At 40.6% G+C, this 23,162-nt stretch overlaps 3 protein-coding genes across 3 annotated transcripts in view; 2 read left to right on the top strand and 1 right to left on the bottom strand.

Moving 5' to 3' along the window:
- LOC115021435 (carcinoembryonic antigen-related cell adhesion molecule 5-like) overlaps positions 1-10,299 on the bottom strand; it is a 13,546-nt gene extending 3,247 nt beyond the window's left edge. Inside the window, 9 exon segments of the mRNA XM_029451893.1 lie at positions 1,120-1,166; positions 1,654-1,771; positions 2,526-2,765; positions 2,864-3,133; positions 8,157-8,420; positions 8,855-8,870; positions 8,872-9,134; positions 9,323-9,643; positions 10,166-10,299. Of these exon segments, the coding sequence (XP_029307753.1) occupies positions 1,120-1,166; positions 1,654-1,771; positions 2,526-2,765; positions 2,864-3,133; positions 8,157-8,420; positions 8,855-8,870; positions 8,872-9,134; positions 9,323-9,643; positions 10,166-10,211 (1,585 nt within the window). The 5' untranslated portion in view covers positions 10,212-10,299.
- Positions 10,300-13,433: 3,134 nt separating this feature from the next.
- LOC115020981 (carcinoembryonic antigen-related cell adhesion molecule 1-like) lies at positions 13,434-16,559 on the top strand. Its single transcript, XM_029451092.1, has 5 exons — positions 13,434-13,567; positions 14,471-14,791; positions 14,980-15,258; positions 15,688-15,951; positions 16,378-16,559. Exons 1-5 carry the CDS (start codon positions 13,522-13,524, stop codon positions 16,557-16,559), a joined length of 1,092 nt encoding a protein of 363 aa, XP_029306952.1. The 5' UTR covers positions 13,434-13,521.
- A 468-nt stretch (positions 16,560-17,027) lies between these two features.
- On the top strand, positions 17,028-23,162 carry LOC115020980 (carcinoembryonic antigen-related cell adhesion molecule 5-like). The gene is made up of 9 exons (XM_029451091.1): positions 17,028-17,217; positions 17,760-18,041; positions 18,136-18,333; positions 18,609-18,887; positions 19,169-19,432; positions 19,740-20,018; positions 21,178-21,325; positions 22,946-22,977; positions 23,074-23,162. The coding sequence occupies exons 1-9, from the start codon at positions 17,028-17,030 to the stop codon at positions 23,160-23,162; spliced, it is 1,761 nt and encodes a 586-aa protein (XP_029306951.1).

The raw sequence follows: 23,162 nt of genomic DNA, 5'->3' as shown, positions 1-23,162 counted from the left end.
AATTTTATTTCAGAATGTTTTAAATGATACTTTAAACTCTGAAATGTTGCTAGAGGGTGTCATTGTATTCAATTGTGTGCGTGTGTGTGTGTGTGTGCACTTCTGCTTTCTCCTGCATTAATATAAATATATATATATTTATATTAATAGAAAGACTCTCTACAGAGTTACTTTAGTGTTTTCTGGTTTGGTTCAAGTCAGTCAGGTGAAGTAATGATGTAAATATTGAGGACTGACATGCAGAGCAGTGTCTTCTCTCTGCTGTGAAATACTAACTCATTTAACAACCGACAGATAAGACAGGCAGCAGCTACTCTGTGGAGGTCAAAGGTCAGGCTGGTTGAAAGATCTAAAATAAGATACTTTTTAAACAGTTTTTAACATTTTAAATGTTAAAAACGACAGAGGAAGTTTCTAAGGCCAGCTGATGTCAGTGAAGTTATAACAAAAGGCTTTTGTTTTGAAAATCAATTAATTGATATTTATATTACAGATCATTCAGCAGACACTCTTATCCAGAGCAACTTACATTGAACTAAGTACAGGGACAGTCTCCCTGGAGCAACTCAGGGTTAAGTACCTTGGGGTACCAGGGGTACAATGGTGGCAGAACTCTGGTGTTGAACTCCCGACCTTCTAGTGTTTTGTTCAGAAGGTGTACCACTAGACCACTAGACCACTAGGCCATCACCACCCAGTTAAGATATTTAAGCGAAAGAAAGAAAATGCTTCTCCTCAGAGTTCATGATGTTCAGAGGGGAAGTTGCATGTTGCACAGTGAGAGTGTGTAATCTCTCCAGTTACCAAATGTACTCTAATCTGTGTGAAATATAACGGCTTTATTGCAGCATTTGTTTTTGCATTTTTAGCACCGAAGAATCTGCTTTCCATCTTTCTACCTGCGTTTACCTTTCTACCAAATTATACAATATACAAAGAGAAGATATGAAACGACAGACAATTCATCTGACCTCTAAAAAGAAAAGAATGATAACCTTTGATAATAATCTTACCACCAACTCTCACTCTGCAGGAGAAAGCAGAAGTGCACACACACACACACACACACACACACACACACACACACACACACACACACACACACACACACACACTTACCTGCCATGGTAGCAGAGTTTATAGCAGAGGGTGCATTCGTCTGTTTTCTGTTTAGAGAGGTAAAGAGTCATTAGTGAGATTTATTATCCGTCTCTTTGCAACACAATAATATTAACTAAACAAATGATTGATAATTCATGCATGACAGTAAATTAAGTTCTTTCTTCATAAGGGTTCTGTGCAGCAGTGTAAGACTTTCACAACACTCGTGAGCCACATAATGCGTCACAGTTTAAAATGTATACCCACGAAATGTTAAACTATGAAGTTGTACAGTGTCGAGGTGCATTGTGAAATAACGCAAATGATTTAGAGTCTAAACTAAAGTCAGGGCTGTGTGGAGAATATATAACAAAAGCAGCACATGGGTAAGGGGCCTTTTGTTGAACATCGACTTTTTGTAGGTTGAGTAAACAAAGTTTTAATGCCACAACGTCTGCAAGACTCTAGTTCCAACTGTTCTCTTCCCTTACTGTGTGCAGACTCTGTCACTTCAGATCCTGTTGATATCTTTAAGCTTTTTTCTCCACTTACTTTGTGTGATGACAGTAGTACCCTGCAGCACCAGCTGCACAGAAGACGACGAGTAACACTGAGAGTACTATTCCAGCGATGCAACCAGCCTGACAGTCTATGTTTCCATCTGCAGTCACTGACAGGTTGATGGAAACATACAAGAGCACATAAGCACACACAAGTAGAATTACAGGCCAATTAAAACCACATAAATAAAGACATCATAAGCACAAATCAACACACGCAGATAAAAGCTCTAGGGCAGGAACAAGAAAAACAATGACATCACCTCTACTCCAGATAATGGCAGCTTGTTTGGGACACCTTGTTTTAGATTTGGAGAAAGAGTCGAGGGATGTCGTGTTCCTTAGTTCTGTGGGTAAAGTCTTCCATGTATGTGCAGCCGGATAGGAAAGGGTTTACTGCCTGGAGGTACTTTTTCTAGATGGTATTTTAATCATGTTTTCCCAGCATTGATGTACAATTTTAAAGCCTCGGTAGTTTAATTGTTCCTGATGTGTCTAAAATTTGCCATGTTGAATTTGATTCTGTTCACAACTTCTTTAACTGGTGTATTATTATGATCAAATATTTAAACGTACGCACTGCTGACAGACATTTCCCTGATCATATAAAAGATCTTTGATATATTTGATAGATAGAAGAACAATATCTCCAGTTCTGCTAAATCTATTTTGAAACTTCCCATCCCAAACTATAACAATGTTATATTGCAGAAGTGCAATGCTGAACTTTGGAGTGCAGATAAGTGGAGTTTTATATGTCAAGTCATTGCTGTCCCACAAGCTTAAAGCTTTCTCCTCTTCAGATGATCAGAAGTATAACGCTGTTGATCGCAACATTAAATCAAGTATCAACCATCTTGATACCTGTTGGAGTCCATCTATAGACCGCTGAAGATTTTCTCCCAGTTATATTATTCATCGCTTCACAGACGTATTCGTCGTCTTCAGAAAAATCAGTGATGTTTTCAGTGAACACAGCAGAATTGTGTATCACCGTCCCGTTCAGCATCCAGACGTAACTCGCAGGCGGAACAGATTCTGCAGAGCAGGTTAAATTTAAAGTCGTCTCACTGTCATCGGTGATTTTAACATTTTCTGGACCGTCTGAAAAACAGATATGTGGAAAGTTTATTACAGCAAAAAAACAAAAACAAATAAAGAAACTCCTCATTTTGAACAATAACTGTGAGTTTATTACTCACAGTTAACCACCAGGAAGTATGTGGCTTCCTCACTGCTGAAGGGGTTGCTGATTTCACAGAAATAATCTCCAGTGTCTGTTTTATTCAGACTGATAAAAGACAGCACTCTGTTGTTGTCACTGAGACTCATGTTTACAGTCAGAGTCAGATCCAAGACGCCTTTCTTCCACTTTCTGGTGAAGACAGAGCCAGCAGCGTCACAGGTCAACTTAGAAGAGTTCCCCTCAATCTGCAGGTTTGTAGATGTGACCGAAGCGTCTGATATTCTCTCTGTTGGGACAAAAGATCATAAACAAATGATGAAATCAGGAACAAAAGTAACTGAATTTAATGAGCGTTGACTGAGCAACTAAATGTAAAAGGAGCTTTTAGAAACTACTGCTTCCTGATTCATGTATAACAAGTGTGTGACTGTCCTCACTCACTTTAACAGTTTTAAAACAACTTATACTGCAGAAATATCCTCTATATGAGTGGAACTTAACACTGACTTCTCAGAGAGATAGTTTGTCACACAGGAAACAATAGAGAAGAAAACTGTTTCAATAATTAAAAAGGTTCTTTAACAAAACTCAAAACAGTGGAACAACTCCTGAGGAAACATGTAAGCAGCCGGTCGCTTCGTCTGTCTGCCGGGCAGGTATCATAGGACGTTACTGCTTTATGTTGTACACTTTTTATTCAATATTTAGACGCATTGATTTAAATAAACGCTTTACCAAAACAGATTCTGCAGGTGGAAACTTAAGTAACATCTTTCTGAGCCTTAATACTACATCCACTAAACCTCTTAACTTAAACTTACCCAGTACAGAGACAACTGACAGATGAAATGTTATATATCTCAGAGTTCTGCTGTTAAAGGCCTGACAGCTGTACTTCCCACTGTGACTCTCCTGGATGTCCATCAGTCTGAGCTCTGCTCCATCAGACAACAGCTCTCTATTTAGAAACCACTGAAACTGTGCAGGAGGTCTTGACTCAGCTGAGCAGGACAGGCTGATATTTGACCCTTCGTCATAATATTCTTGTGATGGAAATTTTGTCAAATTAATATTTTCTGGGCCGTCTACAGTGTGCGGCATATGGGAAATAAATTTGTTTAATTAAAATCACGAAAAAGTGATGTCAGCATCTTGAAGAAAATATTACGTAACATGCAGCTCAGTGTGAAGCTTCATTATACCATCAACTGTGAAGCATAGTGCAGGATAAAGAGTATGCACATATAAGTTAGTAACTCACAGCTGATGGAGAGGTTTACTGGGTCACTGGCGCTGTTACTGATGAGATTAAATACATGACACCTGAATGGTCCCTGGTCGTAGCGGGTCACATTATATACAGTGAGAGTGGAGCCTCCATCAGTGAGCTGAACTCTGTCACTTCCTGTAACCTCAGAGCTGCTGTTCAGCCAGAGGAAGGACAGCAAGGATCCAGAGGAGGAGCAGGACAGACTGACGGAGCTGTTGAACTCCACCAGGTCTGTGCTGCTAACAGTTACCACCACATTAGCAACACGCACTGTGGGTGAGAAACACAGGGGTTTTATATCGGCCAGCTTTCTAACCTCAGAAGTAAAGAGGACAGTTTAAAGATACTATGATGAGTAATAATGGCTGGTTGCTGTGGCTGTTCTGCTGGTCACTCCACGAAAAAATGTTCCAACTCAGTTGTCCCTCTCCGGGAACCATCACCTTATCGTGGTGGGGAGGTTTGTGTGTCCCTATGAACCGGAGAGCTGTGTTGTCTGGAGCCTAGTGCTCCTGGTAGGGTCTCCCAAGGCAAATCGGTCTCAGGCGAGGGGCCAGACTAAGAATGGTTCAAACGACCTCATGATACATAGGGAAAGAGAGGGAGAGACCCTGCTCAGGAAGCCCGGGGCCCCCATCTGGAGCCAGGCCCAGAGGGAGGGCCCGACAGTGAAGGCCTGGTGGCCGGGTTTGCCACAGAACCGACAAAAAGATACAGCCCGAAGAAGCTACGTCACACGGGTGGCAGTGATGGTCAGGAACCTCGACGGACCACACCTGGGCAGCAGAGGCTGGCTCTGGGGACGTGGAACGTCACCTCTCTGTGGGGGAAGGAGTCGGAACTAGTGCGGGAGGTGGAGCGCTACTGGAACCGTAGTCCTGGATAGGGGTTGGACTCTATTCTTCTCTGGAGTTTCCCAAGTTGTGAGGCGTCGGGCAGGTGTGGGGAACGAGCGCCACTACGTTGGAGTTCACTCCGGTGGACGAGAGGGTCGTCTCCCTACGCCTACGGGTTATGGGGGGAAAACTCTGACTGTTGTCTGTGCCTATGCCTATGCACCAAACAGCAGTTCGGAGTATTCGGTCTTCTTGGAGACCCTGAATGGAGCCCTACAGGGAACTCCAGTAGGGGACTCCGTAGTCTTGCTGGGAGACTTCAACGCCCACGTGGGAAACGATGGAGACACCTGGAGAGGCGTGATTGGGAGGAAGGGCCTCCCTGATCTAAACCCGAACGGTCGTTTGTTGTTGGACTTCTGTGCTAGTCATGGAATGGCAAAAACAAACACCATGTTCAAACATAAGGATGCTCATAAGTGTACGAGGTACCAGAGCGCCCTAGGCCAAAGGTCAATGATCGATTTTGTGATCGTATCATCTGATCTGAGGCCGCATATTTTGGACACTCGGGTGAAGAGAGGGGCGAAGCTGTCGACTGATCACCATCTGGTGGTGAGTTGGATCAAGGGGTGGGGGAAGACTCTGGACAGACCTGGTAAGCCCAAATGGGTAGTGCGGGTGAACTGGGAACGTCTGGAGGAAGCCCCTATCCGGGAGATCTTCAACTCACACCTCCAGCGGAGCTTTTCAGGACTCCCTGTGGATGTAGGGGGCATTGAACCTGAGTGGGCGATGGTCAAAGCCTCCATTGCTGAAGCTGCGGCGAGGAGCTGCGGTCTCAAGGGCTTAGGTGCCTCAAGGGGCGGTAACCCTCAAACACCGTGGTGGACCCCGGTGGTCAGGGAAGCCGTCCGACTGAAGAAGGAGTCCTTCCGGGTTTTGTTATCCGGGAGGACTCCGGAAACAGTTGCAGGGTACCGACGGACTTGAAGGGCGGCAGCCTCTGCCGTGTCAGAGGCAAAGCAGCGGGTGTGGGAGAAGTTCGGAGAAGCTATGGAGAAGGACTTTCAGTCGGCACAAAGGTACTTCTGGAAAACTGTCCGGCACCTCAGGAGGGGGAAGTGGGGAACCATCCAAGCTGTGTACAGCAAGGGTGGTACCCTGCTGACTTCGACTGAGAAGGTTATCGGGCAGTGGAAGGAGCACTTTGAGGAACTCCTGAATCCAACTAACACACCCTCTATGGTAGAGGCCGAGCTGGAAGCTGATGGGGGACCATCTTCAATTTCCCTGATGGAAGTCACTGAGGTAGTCAAACAACTCCAAAGTGGCAAAGCCGCAGGGGTTGATGAGATCCATCCAGAAATGCTGAAGGCTTTGGTTCTGGAGGGGCTGTCTTGGTTGACACACCTCGTCAACATTGCGTGGAAGTCTGGGACAGTGCCTAGGGGGTGGCAGACTGGGGTGGCGGTTCCCCTATTCAAAAAGTGGGACCAGAGAGTGTGTGCCAACTACAGGGGTATCACACTTCTCAGCCTCCCTGGTAAAGTCTACTCCAAGGTACTGGAAAGGAGGGTTCCAGGAAAAAATGTTCCGAGCTCAGTTGTCTCTGCACAAGTAAACATTGCAGAAGACTCTTAACTGTAAACATATGCAACTATAGTTTCTTTTTGTTGCACAAATGTTTAGTAAGACCTTTTTAAGAATGTTGTATCTCATATTATCACAAGGTACATCCCATCTTTTTTATCCATATTTCTTTGTACAATAACCTTTTTTCAAACGTACCCAGCAAAGTTACAGATGCAGGCTGAGATGTTATATATCTCAGAGTTCTGCTGTTAAAGGCCTGACAGCTGTAGTTCCCACTGTGACTCTCCTGAATGTCCACCAGTCTGAGCTCTGCTCCATCAGACCAGCTGGTCTCCATTCAGAAACCACTGGAACTGTGCAGGAGGTCTGGACTCAGCTGAGCACATCAGGCTGATGTTTGACCCTTCATCATAATATTCTTGTGACGGAGATATTTTCAAATTAATATTTTCTGGGCCGTCTGAATGTAGGAGAAATAAAACAGCAAAAAAAAGCAAGAAATCACCAAACATATGATGTTGGTAGCTCGAGCAAAAACGAAAAGTTCTACGACCCTGCTCCATCAGTGAGCTAATAATGTAATCCAACAGAAGAGAACAGCCATAAATACAAACTCCAGAAACATAAAGTAATTAGTTGAAGTATAAAATATTAACAAACAATAGAAAACAGACATTTAAAAATGAACGTCATAAGTTACAGTTGTATTGTAAATTTATGATTTTGTAGGAGTTTCTATCTTCTGGTCACTCAGTGTAATGCATCATCAGTTACTCAGTGTCAGCTAAAATACTAAACAAAGATGAAAAGGTCATTAAAGCCACTCCTTATGAGATGAAGCAATAATCTAAATCAAACTTGTGCTTAATGCTGTCAGATAACAGTAGTTTTGTAACTCACAGCTGATGGAGAAGTTTATTAGATTACTGATGTCAGAGCTGACAGGATTGGACACATGACACCTGAATGGTCCCTGGTCGTAGCGGGTCACATTATTTATAGTGAGAGTGGAGCCTCCATCAGTGAGCTGAACTCTGTCACTTCCTGTAACCTCAGAGCTGCTGTTCAGCCAGAGGAAGGAGAGCGAGGATCCAGAGGAGGAGCAGGACAGACTGACGGAGCTGTTGAACTCCACCAGGTCTGTGCTGCTGGCAGTTGCTACAACATTAGCAACACGCGCTGTGGGTGAGAAACACAGGGGTTTTATATCGGCCAGCTTTCTAACCTCAGAAGTAAAGAGGAGAGTTTAAAGATACTATGATGAGTAATAGTGGCTGGATTTTCAAAGTTGGTATGGGAGATGGACAAAAACATTTAGTCTCAAGAATGTTTATTAATCTGTATCTACATGGTGAATGTGTTTAACTATGATGCTCCTGCAACGTGTGTGTTAGTTATATCTGCTCGACACAACTGTTGCTGTTCTGCTGGTCACTCGAGAAAGTTTTTTTGTACGACCTCAAAGTTTGTCAGTTGTCTCTGCACGAGAAAAGAAATTGCAGAAGAATCTTGACTGCAAACAGTATGTAAGTATTATAAGTACCTATTTGAATTAAAGACAGTTTTATCTCATATTATCACAGGTACATCCTATTTTTCAAACGTACCCAGTACAGTTACAGATTCAGGCTGAGATGTTATATATCTCAGAGTTCTGCTGTTAAAGGCCTGACAGCTGTAGTTCCCACTGTGACTCTCCTGAATGTCCATCAGTCTGAGCTCTGCTCCATCAGACCGCAGGTCTCCATTCAGAAACCACTGGAACTGTGCAGGAGGTCTGGACTCAGCTGAGCACATCAGGCTGATGTTTGATCCTACCACATAGTATTCTTGTGACAGAGATTTTGTCAAAGTAATATTCTCTGGGCCGTCTGAATGTAGGGGAAATAAAACAACAAATCACCAAAACATAATGTTGGTAGCTCGAGCAAAACGACAAATTCTACGACCCTGCTCCATCAGTGAGCTAATAATGTAATCCAACAGAAGAGAACAGCCATAAATACAAACATTATAATACAAAATGTAAGAAACACTAAATATTAATAAACAATATAAAACAGACATTTAAAAATGAACGTCATAAGTTACAGTTGTATTGTAAATATATGATTTTGTAGGAGTTTCTATCTTCTGGTCACTCAGTGTAATGCATCATCAGTTACTCAGTGTCAGCTAAAATACTAAACAAAGATGAAAAGGTCATTAAAGCCACTCCTTATGAGATGAAGCAATAATCTAAATCAAACTTGTGTTAATGCTGTCAGATAAAAGAGTGAACATGTACAGTAGTTTTGTAACTCACAGCTGATGGAGAAGGTTTATTAGATTACTGATGTCAGAGCTGACAGGATTGGACACATTACACCTGAATGGTCCCTGGTCGTAGCGGGTCACATTATTTATAGTGAGAGTGGAGCCTCCATCAGTGAGCTGAACTCTGTCACTTCCTGTAACCTCAGAGCTGCTGTTCAGCCAGAGGAAGGAGAGCGAGGATCCAGAGGAGGAGCAGGACAGACTGACGGAGCTGTTGAACTCCACCAGGTCTGTGCTGCTGGCAGTTGCTACAACATTGGAGACTTTCACTGTGGGGGAAAAACAAAGTTTTAAGCAGCACGCACACTCGTGCCACTACAAAAGCAAAATGTTCTCATTATTTGATTCTGATGGTAAAAAGAATAAAAAGGCTTATAACATTTATTTCTTGCTCAGTTGCTGAACACAATCTCCATTCAGCACTGAAAGAGATGCAACATGTGAAACTTTCTCTCACCCAGTACGTCCAGTCTTGTGTTTCCTGGCTTCGCTGATTCTCCCAATACGATAATGCTAACTGTGTATTCTCCGCTGTCATTAAGAGCCACATTTCTGAGCTCCAGAGATCCAGTAGACATGAAGTAGGTGATCCTGCCTTCGTACTCTGGTGCAGGTATGTTCGCACCACTGAAAGTGAATATTACTTTAGTATCAAATGTCCAGGTTACTGCTATAATTGAAGTTCCCTGTGGAGTCAGTGTTGTGCTGAATGTCACCGTCTCTCCCACAGCTGCATTCAGAGGACCGTCTGGCAACACACCGGCTGCTTTGGTTAAACCTGCAGGAGACGGTTACAGGTCATTGCAAAGTAAGACGCTGGATCAAAATCCGTGATCACAGTCCATAAAACAACAACACAAAAACATACAGTAGTATCAATGTCTATCTATCTCTTGAGAACATACAAACAAACAAGGTAATCAAAAGAATATAAAATAGATGACATTTCTGGCCAGCAGCTTTCTTTTAGATCTATCAGAACAAGCAACACAGTATAAGGAAGTTTAATCTGCGAAATAAACTATAAATACATTCTTTGTTTCAGCAATTAAGTTACTTTTAATACATTATATTTGAATAGCGCTTTTCTAATAACTCAAAGACGCTTTTATTAGTCATGCATATGGTCTGCTCACCATGCTGCTATCGAGACACAAAAGCAGACCTCAAGATCATTAGCTAAACTCCTTTACAACATTTGTTCAACAACTCAGTGATTTTTAAAGTATATAAAGTGTATTTTAAACACCAACAGCAGAAATCCGACTTTAAAAATAAAAATAAAAATCAAGATTCTTACCTGTAAAAGCCACAGAGACGATCCAAAGTAAAGTTAATGTATCCATGTATCTACCTTTGTGAGATATAAACAGCTGAAGGTAATGTCAGCCATCAAACTTTGACTGTCCTTATTAATGTGAGCCTCGGGCAGCTATCAGTATATGAGTCACTAAAGGCAGAACTACCTACTGTTGAGTTACTTAGTAAGTGTCTGCATAATGAGCTAAACCCACTGAAGCTGCTGCAGTCGAGCTCTAAAGCTGCAGGACGTCGCCCTCTAGTGGTACAAATGTGTTTGCATTGATGTACTGATGCTTCACGAAGAGACGCGCAGACTGCTGTGGAATTAATAATCCCACAGCAGGGGATTTAGTAAACATGGAATATTTGGTGAGGCTATTTACTTTAGGCAAAACCTTTTTAAATAGTTAGTTGGTGTGGATCTATCGGTTTATATATATGTATATATATTATTTATATATATATACATATAGAGAGATAGAGAGAGAGAGAGAGGAGAGAGATAAGAGGAGAGAGAGAATGAAAGGCGAGAGGAGTATATATTAATATATATATATAGAATTTATCTATATATAGTAGAATATTATATAAATATATATATATATAATATATAAATATAATATATATATATATATATATATATATATATATATTATATATAGAATTTATATATATATATCTATATCTATATCTATATATAATTAATACATTAAAAAAATGACTTATATGCATTTGTTAGTGATAAAAACAGAATATAATATTCTTTTACTTTTACTTCTGATATCTTTAAAGTACATTTAGCTGATAATACATCTGTATCCAAATCTAAATCCAACATGCATAGGGGATTAACTGTGGATTAACAAAGTGATCAAGAGTTCTTTAGGCCAGTGGTTCCCAAACGTTGTGCCACAATTAGGCCTGTACAAAAGGTTATGAATGATGAATGATTTGTAATTTACTTCAGTGTAGTTTTACTGCTCTGGGGGGGGGCTGCCTGGGCTGCATGAGGTCCGTGCGTGGCGCAGATTTTGTAAATTCTTTCCTTACCTTTCCTTCGCTCTGTCTCTGACTGTCGATGCGTGTGCACGCGCGTGTGCGTGTGTGTTTGTGTGTGTGTGTGTGGGAGAGAATGTAAATACGGATATGAACACAGGTGTGCCTTGGTTGGTCTTTGGTGTGCCTTTGCCACAGAAGGTTTGGGAACCACTGCTTTAGGGTACACCTGCATCGGGGTTGGTGAACAGTCCGACAAAAGCAACTGCAAAATCATTTATATTTACAACACATGTACATTAGTCATTCAGATTGAAAAACCTTTTACCATGACATTTGTCTTATCTTTTGCTTTTTGGAATTAACTTCCTGTTTGATCCATGATATAGTGAATTATCAACAACAAAGTGAGTGAAGCATTCAGAGGCAATGATGATGGGAAAACCCCTTGTGGACCTCTTGTCCACAGTCAGTTACAGGGATGACAGAGAGCGAGTATAGGGTCACACACAAGTAAGCTTTCTATCACAAGCACACTAACAGGTCGCTCTCCAGTCCGTCACTCTGCTGTTCGTCGCTCTCCAGGCTGCGCTGCGTCTTGGCTCACCAAGCGTCTCAGTCTCCTCTAGAACCCAGCCTACTGCAAGAGAACAGAACCAGGCCATCACCATGCATTTATTATGTGACTGATTACCTGATTCCGTTCAGCTGTCTGGCCTCCAGCTGGGACACTCCTGTCTCTCCCCAGCAGCTGGCGCCCTAACCACACCCCACTGCCACACCCCTACTGCACAGGACTTCCTTGTTCTACCTTTATATATTGAAATCTGCATACTTTAAACTGACATGAACAAAAGCCAAGTGAAGGAGTGTGATCCTTCTTTTCTCTTATTTAATAACGCTGCAGAAAAAAATGGAAATTGCTGTGATACACTTCATCATCCTGGGAGTCATCTCAGGTGAGCTCTTACCACTTGATACAGCAGAGAGTGTTAAATCATTTATTTATACAAATGTATGCACAACAAACAAGTTGTTCTCTCTGTTGGAACCAGTTCCCCTGTTGTTGTAATCTCGATTTCTGTGGTAAGAAATAAATGTTATTTCTGACCTTCTGTGGAAACAAGTCAGCGACAATTTGAGGATCAGCTTAACTTATATTTCTGTTTGCAGCAAAACAACAGTTTTATGAAAACCTAAACGCTCTGAGAGAGAATAGGTGATTTTGTCTGCTGCATTTTTATGTTTTGAATAGTTTGTAAAGTAGATCTCTGTAACTGTCTCCTCCAGGTTCAACCAAAGGAGTTTAACTCTTGATAACTGGATCACTTTGCTCGACTTGATCTCCATAATGTGCTCTAAAAGAAAGCTGCTCGCCAAAAATGTCATCTATTTAAAACCATATTAACTTCATAGTTTGTTTGTTCTCAATAGATAGAAATTGATACTACTGTATGTTTTTGTGTTGTTTTATGAACTATGATCATTTGCATGTTGTGCACGTTTCAGTTGCTTTGCGTATTTACATTCTCTCCCACACACACACACAAACACACACGCGTGCGCACGCACCGACAGTCAGAGACAGAGCGGAGGAAAGGTAAGGAAATAATTTACAAAATCTGCGCCACGCACGGACCTCATGCAGCCCAGGCAGCACCCCCCAGAGCAGTAAAACTACACTGAAGTAAATTACAAATCATTCATAACCTTTTGTACAGGCCTAATTGTGGCACAACGTTTGGGAACCACTGGCCTAAAGAACTCTTGATCACTTTGTTAATCCACAGTTAATCCCCTATGCATGTTGGATTTAGATTTGGATACAGATGTATTATCAGCTAAATGTACTTTAAAGATATCAGAAGTAAAAGTAAAAGAATATTATATTCTGTTTTTATCACTAACAAATGCATATAAGTCATTTTTTTAAATGTTGTAATCCGTCAATGTGGAGCAAATTGTGGATACTTTGTGTATTTGAGTAGATTAGTAGTGTGTGTATATATATATATATATACATATATAGAAATTCTATATATATATATATATATATATATATAGAAATTCTATATATATCGATGATATATATAAATTCTATATATATTTATTCAGTACATCAATGCAAACACATTTGTACCACTAGAGGGCGACGTCCTGCAGCTTTAGAGCTCGACTGCAGCAGCTTCAGTGGGTTTAGCTCATTATGCAGACACTTACTAAGTAACTCAACAGTAGGTAGTTCTGCCTTTAGTGACTCATATACTGATAGCTGCCCGAGGCTCACATTAATAAGGACAGTCAAAGTTTGATGGCTGACATTACCTTCAGCTGTTTATATCTCACAAAGGTAGATACATGGATACATTAACTTTACTTTGGATCGTCTCTGTGGCTTTTACAGGTAAGAATCTTGATTTTTATTTTTTTCAAAGTCGTTCTCTATTGTTCTATACTTAAGATATCGTTGAGTTGTTGAACAAATGTTATGAAGGAGTTTAGCTAATGATCTTAAAGGTCTGCTTTTCATGCTTTTGTGACCATATGCATGACTAATAAAAGAGTCTTTGAGTTATTAGAAAAGCACTATTCAAGTATAATGTTAATTAATGAAACAAAGAATGTATTTATAGTTTATTTAGCAGATTAAACTTTCTTATACTGTGTTGCTGTTACGCCTCAGACACAAGGAAGGAAGACTCATACGCACGACTCCGGACACAATGGTAAGTGTAAAAAAAACAATACTTTACTTCAATAAAACAAAATCTTAACTCAAAGCGCTCACTAGGAGGATAAACAAGTTCTCTGAAAAAAAAAAACACACTGGTAGTTGGCACACTGGAACCTACACATGCTATGACAAGGATAAGACAAGACGAACTGACACACGACAAGGGGAGACAGGACAATTTATACAAGAGGTGAGTGGGAACAGGTGAAAACAATCAGGGGCGAGGCAGACACTGACGATGGAGGGACATCACACCAGGACAGGAAGTAAAGGGATCTGGGTTGAGAAACAAGAGGTAGGTAAAAAATAAATGGCCAAGGTGACAAGACAACATGAACAACTCAACAAATTCGAAGAGACATGACAGTTGCTTGTTCTGATAGATCTAAAAGAAAGCTGCTGGCCAGAAATGTCATCTATTTTATATTCTTTTGATTACCTTGTTTGTTTGTATGTTCTCAATAGATAGACATTGATACTACTGTATGTTTTTGTGTTGTTGTTTTATGGACTGTGATCACGGATTTTGATCCAGCGTCTTACTTTGCAATGACCTGTAACCGTCTCCTGCAGGTTTAACCAAAGCAGCCGGTGTGTTGCCAGACGGTCCTCTGAATGCAGCCGTGGGAGAGACGGTGACGTTCAGCACAACACTGACTCCACAGGGAACTCAAATTATATCAGTAAACTGGAAATTTGGTACTAAAGTAATATTCACTTTCAATGGTGTGAACATAACTGCACCAGAGTACGAAGGCAGGATCACCTACTTCATGTCTACTGGATCTCTGGAGCTCAGAAATGTGGTTCTTAATGACAGCGGAGAATACACAGTTAGCATTTTCTTATTTGGAGAATCACCGAAGCCAGGAAACACAAGACTGGACGTACTGGGTGAGAGAAAGTTTCACATGTTGCATCTCTTTCAGTGCTGAATGGAGATTGTGTTCAGCAACTCAGCAAGAAATAAATGTTATAAGCCTTTTTATTCTTTTTACCATCAGAATCAAATAATGAGAAAATGTTGCTTTTGTAGTGGCACGAGTGTGCGTGCTGCTTAAAACTTTGTTTTTCCCCCACAGTGAAAGTCTCCAATGTTGTAGCAACTGCCAGCAGCACAGACCTGGTGGAGTTCAGCAGCTCCGTCAGTCTGTCCTGCTCCTCCTCTGGACCCTCGCTCTCCTTCCTCTGGCTGAACAGCAGCTCTGAGGTTACAGGAAGTGACAGAGTTCAGCTCACTGATGGAGGCTCCACTCTCACTATAAATAATGTGACCCGCTACGACCAGGGACCATTCAGGTGTAATGTGTCCAATCCTGTCAGCTCTGACATCAGTAATCTATTAAACTTCTCCATCAGCTGTGAGTTACAAACTACTGTACATGTTCACTCTTTTATCTGACAGCATTAACACAAGTTTGATTTAGATTATTGCTTCATCTCATAAGGAGTGGCTTTAATGACCTTTTCATCTTTGTTTAGTATTTTAGCTGACACTGAGTAACTGATGATGCATTACACTGAGTGACCAGAAGATAGAAACTCCTACAAAATCATAAATTTACAATACAACTGTAACATGACGTTCATTTTTAAATGTCTGTTTTATATTGTTTATTAATATTTGTGTTTCTTACATTTTGTATTATAATGTTTGTATTTATGGCTGTTCTCTTCTGTTGGATTACATTATTAGCTCACTGATGGAGCAGGGTCGTAGAATTTGTCGTTTGCTCGAGCTACCAACATTATGTTTTGGTGATTTGTTGTTTTATTTCTCCTACATTCAGACGGCCCAGAGAATATTACTTTGACAATATCTCCGTCACAAGAATACCATGTGGTAGGATCAAACATCAGCCTGATGTGCTCAGCTGAGTCCAGACCTCCTGCACAGTTCCAGTGGTTTCTGAATGGAGGCCTGTGGTCTGATGGAGCAGAGCTCAGACTGGTGGACATTCAGGAGAGTCACAGTGGGAACTACAGCTGTCAGGCCTTTAACAGCAGAACTCTGAGATATATAACATCTCAGCCTGCATCTGTAACTGTACTGGGTAGGTTTGAAAAATAGGATGTACCTGTGATAATATGAGATAAAACTGTCTTTAATTCAAATAGGTACTTATAATACTTACATATGTTTGCAGTCAAGATTCTTCTGCAATTTCTTTTCTCGTGCAGAGACAACTGACAAACTTTGAAGTCGTACAAAAAAACTTTCTCGAGTGACCAGCAGAACAGCAACAGTTGTGTCGAGCAGATATAACTAACACACACGTTGCAGGACCATCATAGTTAAACACATTCACCATGTAGATACAGATTAATAAACATTCTTGAGACTAAATGTTTTTGTCCATCTCCCATACCAACTTTGAACATCCAGCCACTATTACTCATCATAGTATCTTTAAACTGTCCTCTTACTTCTGAGGTTAGAAAGCTGGCCGATATAAAACCCCTGTGTTTCTCACCCACAGCGCGTGTTGCTAATGTTGTAGCAACTGCCAGCAGCACAGACCTGGTGGAGTTCAACAGCTCCGTCAGTCTGTCCTGCTCCTCCTCTGGATCCTCGCTCTCCTTCCTCTGGCTGAACAGCAGCTCTGAGGTTACAGGAAGTGACAGAGTCAGCTCACTGATGGAGGCTCCACTCTCACTATAAATAATGTGACCCGCTACGACCAGGGACCATTCAGGTGTCATGTGTCCAATCCTGTCAGCTCTGACATCAGTAATCTATTAAACTTCTCCATCAGCTGTGAGTTACAAAACTACTTTTATCTGACAGCATTAAGACAAGTTTGATTTAGATTATTGCTTCATCTCATAAGGAGTGGCTTTAATGACCTTTTCATCTTTGTTTAGTATTTAGCTGACACTGAGTAACTGATGATGCATTACACTGAGTGACCAGGTGATCACTGCACGCAGAAGGAGAAAGATGCACTTCTGCTTTCGACTGGAACAAAGCAGTTCTGAGTCTTTTTATCACGTTACTCTTTTTTATTGGAGGCTTTCTTGTTTTGTGTTTACTTTCCATGTCGCCTACAATTCAGACGGCCCAGAAAATATAAATGTGAAGCAATCTTCGTCACAAGAATACTATGTGGTAGGATCAAACATCAGCCTGATGTGCTCAGCTGAGTCCAGACCTCCTGCACAGTTCCAGTGGTTTGTGAATGGAGACCTGCGGTCTGATGGAGCAGAGCTCAGACTGGTGGACATTCAGGAGAGTCACAGTGGGAACTACAGCTGTCAGGCCTTTAACAGCAGAACTCTGAGATATATAACATCTCAGCCTGAATCTGTAACTGTGCTGGGTACGTTTGGTGTTTATGGTAGTGACAGTCAGTAAGACGACATTTTAATCTTAACAAGCGGCGTTTGGATTCAATATGTACTTGAGGTTTAATTTGTTTATAAATCAAAAGATAGGAAACAAAAACATGACAGAATTGGGGTTCATATCTTAATAAAAAATGATAAGTTATGCATCTTTAGGGTTTGGACTTGGAGCTGGCAAAATCTTCTATTGCGATATAAATAGTTTCATAACTTTGATAAAGTTATATCACGATATAGCATGTTTTATGAATTAAACACATGGTAAAGACTATTTGTGTATACTCCAGTGTGAATTAAATACTTAGTAGAGTCATTACTTAATACATTTTGTGCAAAACTGCAATTTGAGTTGATATGTGTTTGTTATTATCAATTTAGACGACGTCATTGTGTATCACGATATTTCAAAAGATGATTTCATTGAAAGACGATAAATGATCATATGTGATTATCGCCAAGTTAGGAATGTTTTCATTCCTTAAAACCAAATGATAATCAATACATTTCTCTCCCACAGCACCAGTATCCAATGTTCAGGTAAACGCCAGCACTACAGACGTCCTGGAGTCCAACAGCAGCACCGTCAGTCTGTCCTGCTCCTCCTCTGGACCCTCGCTCTCCTTCCTCTGGCTGAACAGCAGCTCTGAGGTTACAGGAAGTGACAGAGTTCAGCTCACTGATGGAGGCTCCACTCTCACTATAATCAATGTGACCCGCTACGACCAGGGACCATTCAGGTGTCATGTATTTAACCCCGTCAGTAACGTCACCAGTGTCCCAGTAAACCTCCTCATCATCTGTGAGTTACTAACCGACATCTTCTTACATGATGTTGATTTAAATCCCATCTCAATGTTTTATTGGTGACCATATCTTTATGTTCCCTGCTACAGACGGCCCGGAAAATACCAATCTGACTATATCTCCGTCAGAAGAATATTATGACGAAGGATCGGACGTCATCCTGATGTGCTCAGCTGACTCCGGACCTCCTGCACAGTTCCAGTGGTTTCTGAATGGAGCCCTGCGGTCTGATGGAGCAGAGCTCAGACTGGTGGACATTCAGGAGAGTCACAGTGGGAACTACAGCTGTCAGGCCTTTAACAGCAGAACTCTGAGAGATATGACATCTCAGCCTGCAGCCGTCTCTGTATTAAAATGTAAGTTGGAGAGAACGACTTAATGGTGCTGGGGGATAACATAAGTTGCATTGTTATTCTTTTAGTGTTGACAATGTCACTTCATAGATGAAAGACCGTAAAGCTATTTGATAAGAAACAAAACACACTTTGGCTTTATTAGTTTTATAGTTGAGTCTGTTTAGAGCAATTGATTTGTGCAATCTTCTTTTCCCCTTCTAACATAGCAAACGTCTCCAATGTTGTAATAACTGCCAGCAGCACAGACTTGGTGGAGTTCAACAGCTCCGTCAGTCTGTCCTGCTCCTCCTCTGGATCCTCGCTCTCCTTCCTCTGGCTGAACAGCAGCTCTGAGGTTACAGGAAGTGACAGAGTTCAGCTCACTGATGGAGGCTCCACTCTCACTATAAATAATGTGACCCGCTACGACCAGGGACCATTCAGGTGTCATGTGTTCAATAATTTCAGTCGTTACACCAGCGATCCGGTGACACTCCGCATCAGCTGTGAGTACTCTCTAATGTTACAGCGTCTGCATGCAAATGCTAGAAACGCCTTTAAAGTTTGCTTGATTCATACTTATTACAAGCATCATGTCAGTCGTGGGTTTATCTAAATGCTTGCTGTTTGATTGCAGTGTTTGGCTGGTACAGAGCTAATTTAATGATGCAGTTCAGCATTTGAACGACCTACTTAACAGTAACGAATCTCCAAACTGAGCCGAGCTGGATGCAATATGCAACTTTGTTCAATCTACTAGCGTTTTATGTTGTTTTTTTCCCCACAGTTGGGCCTGAAAATACTCAATTAAAGCTTTCTCCATCACAAGAGTTCTTTCTGAAAGGGTCAAACATCAGCCTGGTGTGCTCAGCTGACTCCAGACCTTCTGCACAGTTTCAGTGGTTTGTGAATGGAGAGCTGCGGTCTGATGGAGCAGAGCTCAGACTGATGGACATCCAGATAAATCAAAGTGGAAGATACAGCTGTCAGGCCTTTAACAACAAAACCATGAAACATGAAACCTCCCAGGCTGCAGCCATCTCTGTACGGAGTAAGTACGAATACATTTAATACGTTAAAGCAGGGGTCTTCAACGTTTTTCATGCCAAGGACCCCCAAACTGGTGTAGCATGGTGCACTATATTGAGGACTGTAGGTGTGTGTCGCCGACCTTCGAGAAGTGGAGGAGGGAATGTGAATGCGCAAAGCAAAAAAATTAATTTGTAATAAACTGTTTTAATTGCTTTAATCTACAAACAATTTCGCGACCCCCCCTGCAGTACCTCCGCGGCCCCCTATGCGTTAAAGGATTACAACACAATGCATTTAAGTTTTAAGTTCTTGTTTTTCATCCACAGCACCAGTCTCCAATGTGGAGGTGACTTCAAACAACACATATTTTGTGGAGTTCAGCAGCTCCGTCAGTCTGTCCGTCTCCTCCTCTGGATCCTCGCTCTCCTTCCTCTGGCTGAACGGCAGCTCGAGGGTTAAAGAAAGTGGCAGAGTTCAGCTCACTGATGGAGGCGCCACTCTCACTATACGCAAGTTGACCCGCTATGACCAGGGACCGTTCAGGTGCAACGTGTCCAATGGTGCCAGCAGTGTAATCAGCCAGCCGGTGACTCTTTTCATCCAATGTGAGTTTATGACACAAGGGTCTGAGTTAAGATGGCGATTACTCTCAGGCGCCATATAAATCCTCGATGTTTCAGGAGGATGTGCAGACCTAAACCACAACAATGTCCACCCTAAACCCACCAGACTTAAATTAAAGTCACCTACATCATCAGCATACATTTACAGAATAGTCCAAATGCCTGAGCACAGCAGTTTATATATATTTATTTTAAGTGTTACCATGAACACGTTATTCTGAGACTTGTGAAGTGTGTGGCGTATAAGTGTTTCCCTCATTTCTGGATGTAATAATAGTATTTTTATCAGAAGTAATGTGATTAATTATATCTCAGACTCACAGCTGGTTGCATTGTACCTGGTTCTTCCTAGCTCTTTGAATGAAATTGATAAAAGATATTATTTTGGACCTCTACATTATCTACAAATCTTACTTATGTCCATAACATTATGGTATGGTGTTTATCTTCTGAGGTCCATTTGATCAAACCAGCGTTATAACACACGCGCGTGTCCTGCTTCAGTGAGCTTCCAGCAGCCAATTAAAAAACGGGGTCACCTGGGGAGGATTGTTATACGAAATTAGCTATATTCTTAGTATTTTAATATGAATTAGTCTTGTTGCATTCACTTTCAACTAAGCATTTCATAAAAAAAAATGTTTAAATTAAAATACAGATGTTCAGGGGGTTCGTGGTCCTTTTTGGGAGGAGCTCGAGCGCCCCCTTGCCGGCGCGCGTGGTCTCAGCCCTCACATTTATCAGAAAGGTGCAGAAAGGTGTTTTATAGTTTGTTATAAAATCTGTGAAGGTGGACATTGGGTCTGAACTGGTGGAAAGTAACTAAGTACATTTATTTAAGTACAATTCTGAGTACTTTACTTCAGTATTTTCATTTTCTGCTACTTTATTTTTCACTACAATTCAGATTTATAATACAAAATATAATCAACAAATACAATTTATTTATTATTTTACACTTCATCTTTGGGAGAAAATGTATAAACTACCCTGCAGTATGTAAATTATTTAAATTAGCTCCTCCTATAATAACTATTATTCTGAAATGGGCCATCCTGCTATAACTTGTGCTACTTTAAATATGTTTTGATGCTTAAGTAAAATGGAACTACAACAGTCAGACTCTTCGGTTGTGTTACAGATGGACCTGACAACATGGTCATCAAGGGACCTGCATCCGTACGTGTCGGAGACTTTGCAATGCTTTACTGCTCCACGATGTCCGTCCCATCACCAGCGTTCACCTGGTTTTATAACGGAAAGCCAACTGTTTGTGGCGCGAGGGCTGCGTACGCCATAAAAGAAATCGAAAAAAAGCTACGACGGTGGGACTTACACGTGCAACTAGCTGTGAATACTGGCGACAGGGCTGAATCAAACAGGAGTCACAAGTAGCTGTCGGGAGGTATGTGACAAAGAAACAAACAAGCTGACTCTCTGAATATATACATATATTATAATATATATATATATATATATATATATATATATATATATATATATATATATATATATATATATAATATAATATGTATTATATTATATATTATAATCTATATTAATATATTATAATATATATATTATATATATATAATATATTTTTTTATATATTATTATATATAATAATATATTATATCTATATATATATAATTATATATATCTGTATTAATATTATATATATATATATCTCTATACTATAGTCTATCTCTCTATCCTCTCTATATCTATATATATCTTTCTTATATATTCTATATTATCTAATATCTCTCTCTCTTCTTCTATCTATCTCCCCTCTCTCTCTCTATCTCTCTGCTCTCCCCTTCTATTCATCCTCTCTACTCCCTCCTCTCTTCTCTTCTCTCTCTCCCTCTATATGTCATCTCCTCGCTCTCTCTCTTTCTTATCTCTTATCTATCTCTCTCTCCTCCTCTCTCTTTCTTCTCTCTTCTCTCTCTCCTCTCTCTTTTCATGCTTCTCTCCTCTCTCTCTTTCTTCTCTATTCTCTCTCTCTCTCTCTTCTCTCTCTCTTTCTCTCTTTCTATCTCATCTCTCCCCTCTATCTCTTCTCTTCCTCTTTCTTCTCTCTTCGCTCTCTCCTCCTCTCTTCTCTTCTCTCCTCTCTTCTTTTCTTCTATCTTCTCTCTCTTCTTCTCTCTCTCTCTCTCTATCTCTATATAATATGTGCATATTTCTGTGTGTTTTGGAGGAATGCATTTAGGATATTTGTGGGTGTTTTTTTCCAGATTCTCAGACTGTGACTGCACCATAGCTGCTGGAAGAGTGACTATGATAGCAACTGGATGTTTCCTTATTATTGCATTTGTGTGTGGAACATTTGCGTATGGTATGATTAGGAGGAATAGGTAAGCATAAAACAGGTTATGATATATGTTGATAAAAGGTCCAGAGTGGCCAGTGGTGGAAGTCATCATCATGTTCTGATACTTATCTGTTAAACTACATTTATCTGATCGCTGTAGTTACGACTGTAGTTTAACATATATAGTTAAAAAGATTTGTATGTATTATTATAAATGAAACTAAATAAATACAATATAACAAAATAATAATATTCCAAATATAAATAGGCTATAGCACTCATTTTAAATAAGGATTACTTTTACTTTTGATACTTTAAGTACGTTTTGAAGCTTACTTTTACTTGAGTGTGATTTTGAATGCAGGACTTCTACTTATAAGTGTTTTTATATTATGTTCACTTGAGCAAAGTATCTCAATTCAAAATATTAAAAACACTCGTCAGTATAATTCAATACAACACAACAAACTACAGCCTCGGGAATTAGAGTAGAAATAAGCACCAATTAAATCTCATATTTCACAATAAGACAGAAGTATAGATTCATATTTCTCTGATCATTTCACAACACTTTATTTTCATTTGTCAGAATGAACAGCAATTATCCGGCACATGAAAAAGGTAAGTGTTCACCTGATCTGACTCGTCTGATAAGACAATAGAAATACTTGTTTTATCATAAAGGTTCATTTAACTAACTTCTGTTTGGACCCTTAGAGAAATCAAGTATGGAGGTGAAACCTTCAGACGTGTACCGGATCTCAATGAGAGAGCCCAACGTCGTGTCTTCCTTTGATGGTGAGTGA

Source organism: Cottoperca gobio, chromosome 16, assembly GCF_900634415.1.
Source record: "Cottoperca gobio chromosome 16, fCotGob3.1, whole genome shotgun sequence".
NCBI classification, from domain to species: domain Eukaryota; kingdom Metazoa; phylum Chordata; class Actinopteri; order Perciformes; family Bovichtidae; genus Cottoperca; species Cottoperca gobio.
This window is presented reverse-complemented; position numbering and strand designations above follow the sequence as displayed.

Excerpts from the sequence above, each read along its gene's own strand:
- LOC115020981 (XM_029451092.1), top strand. The coding sequence starts at position 13,522 with ATGGATACATTAACTTTACTTTGGATCGTCTCTGTGGCTTTTACAG. Across the intron at positions 14,792-14,979 it reads CACAAGACTGGACGTACTGG|TGAAAGTCTCCAATGTTGTA; the intron begins GTGAGAGAAAGT and ends TTTCCCCCACAG. Across the intron at positions 15,952-16,377 it reads TGCATCTGTAACTGTACTGG|CGCGTGTTGCTAATGTTGTA; the intron begins GTAGGTTTGAAA and ends TCTCACCCACAG.
- LOC115020980 (XM_029451091.1), top strand. The coding sequence starts at position 17,028 with ATGTGCTCAGCTGAGTCCAGACCTCCTGCACAGTTCCAGTGGTTTGTG. Across the intron at positions 19,433-19,739 it reads TGCAGCCATCTCTGTACGGA|CACCAGTCTCCAATGTGGAG; the intron begins GTAAGTACGAAT and ends TTTCATCCACAG. Across the intron at positions 22,978-23,073 it reads TTATCCGGCACATGAAAAAG|AGAAATCAAGTATGGAGGTG; the intron begins GTAAGTGTTCAC and ends TTGGACCCTTAG.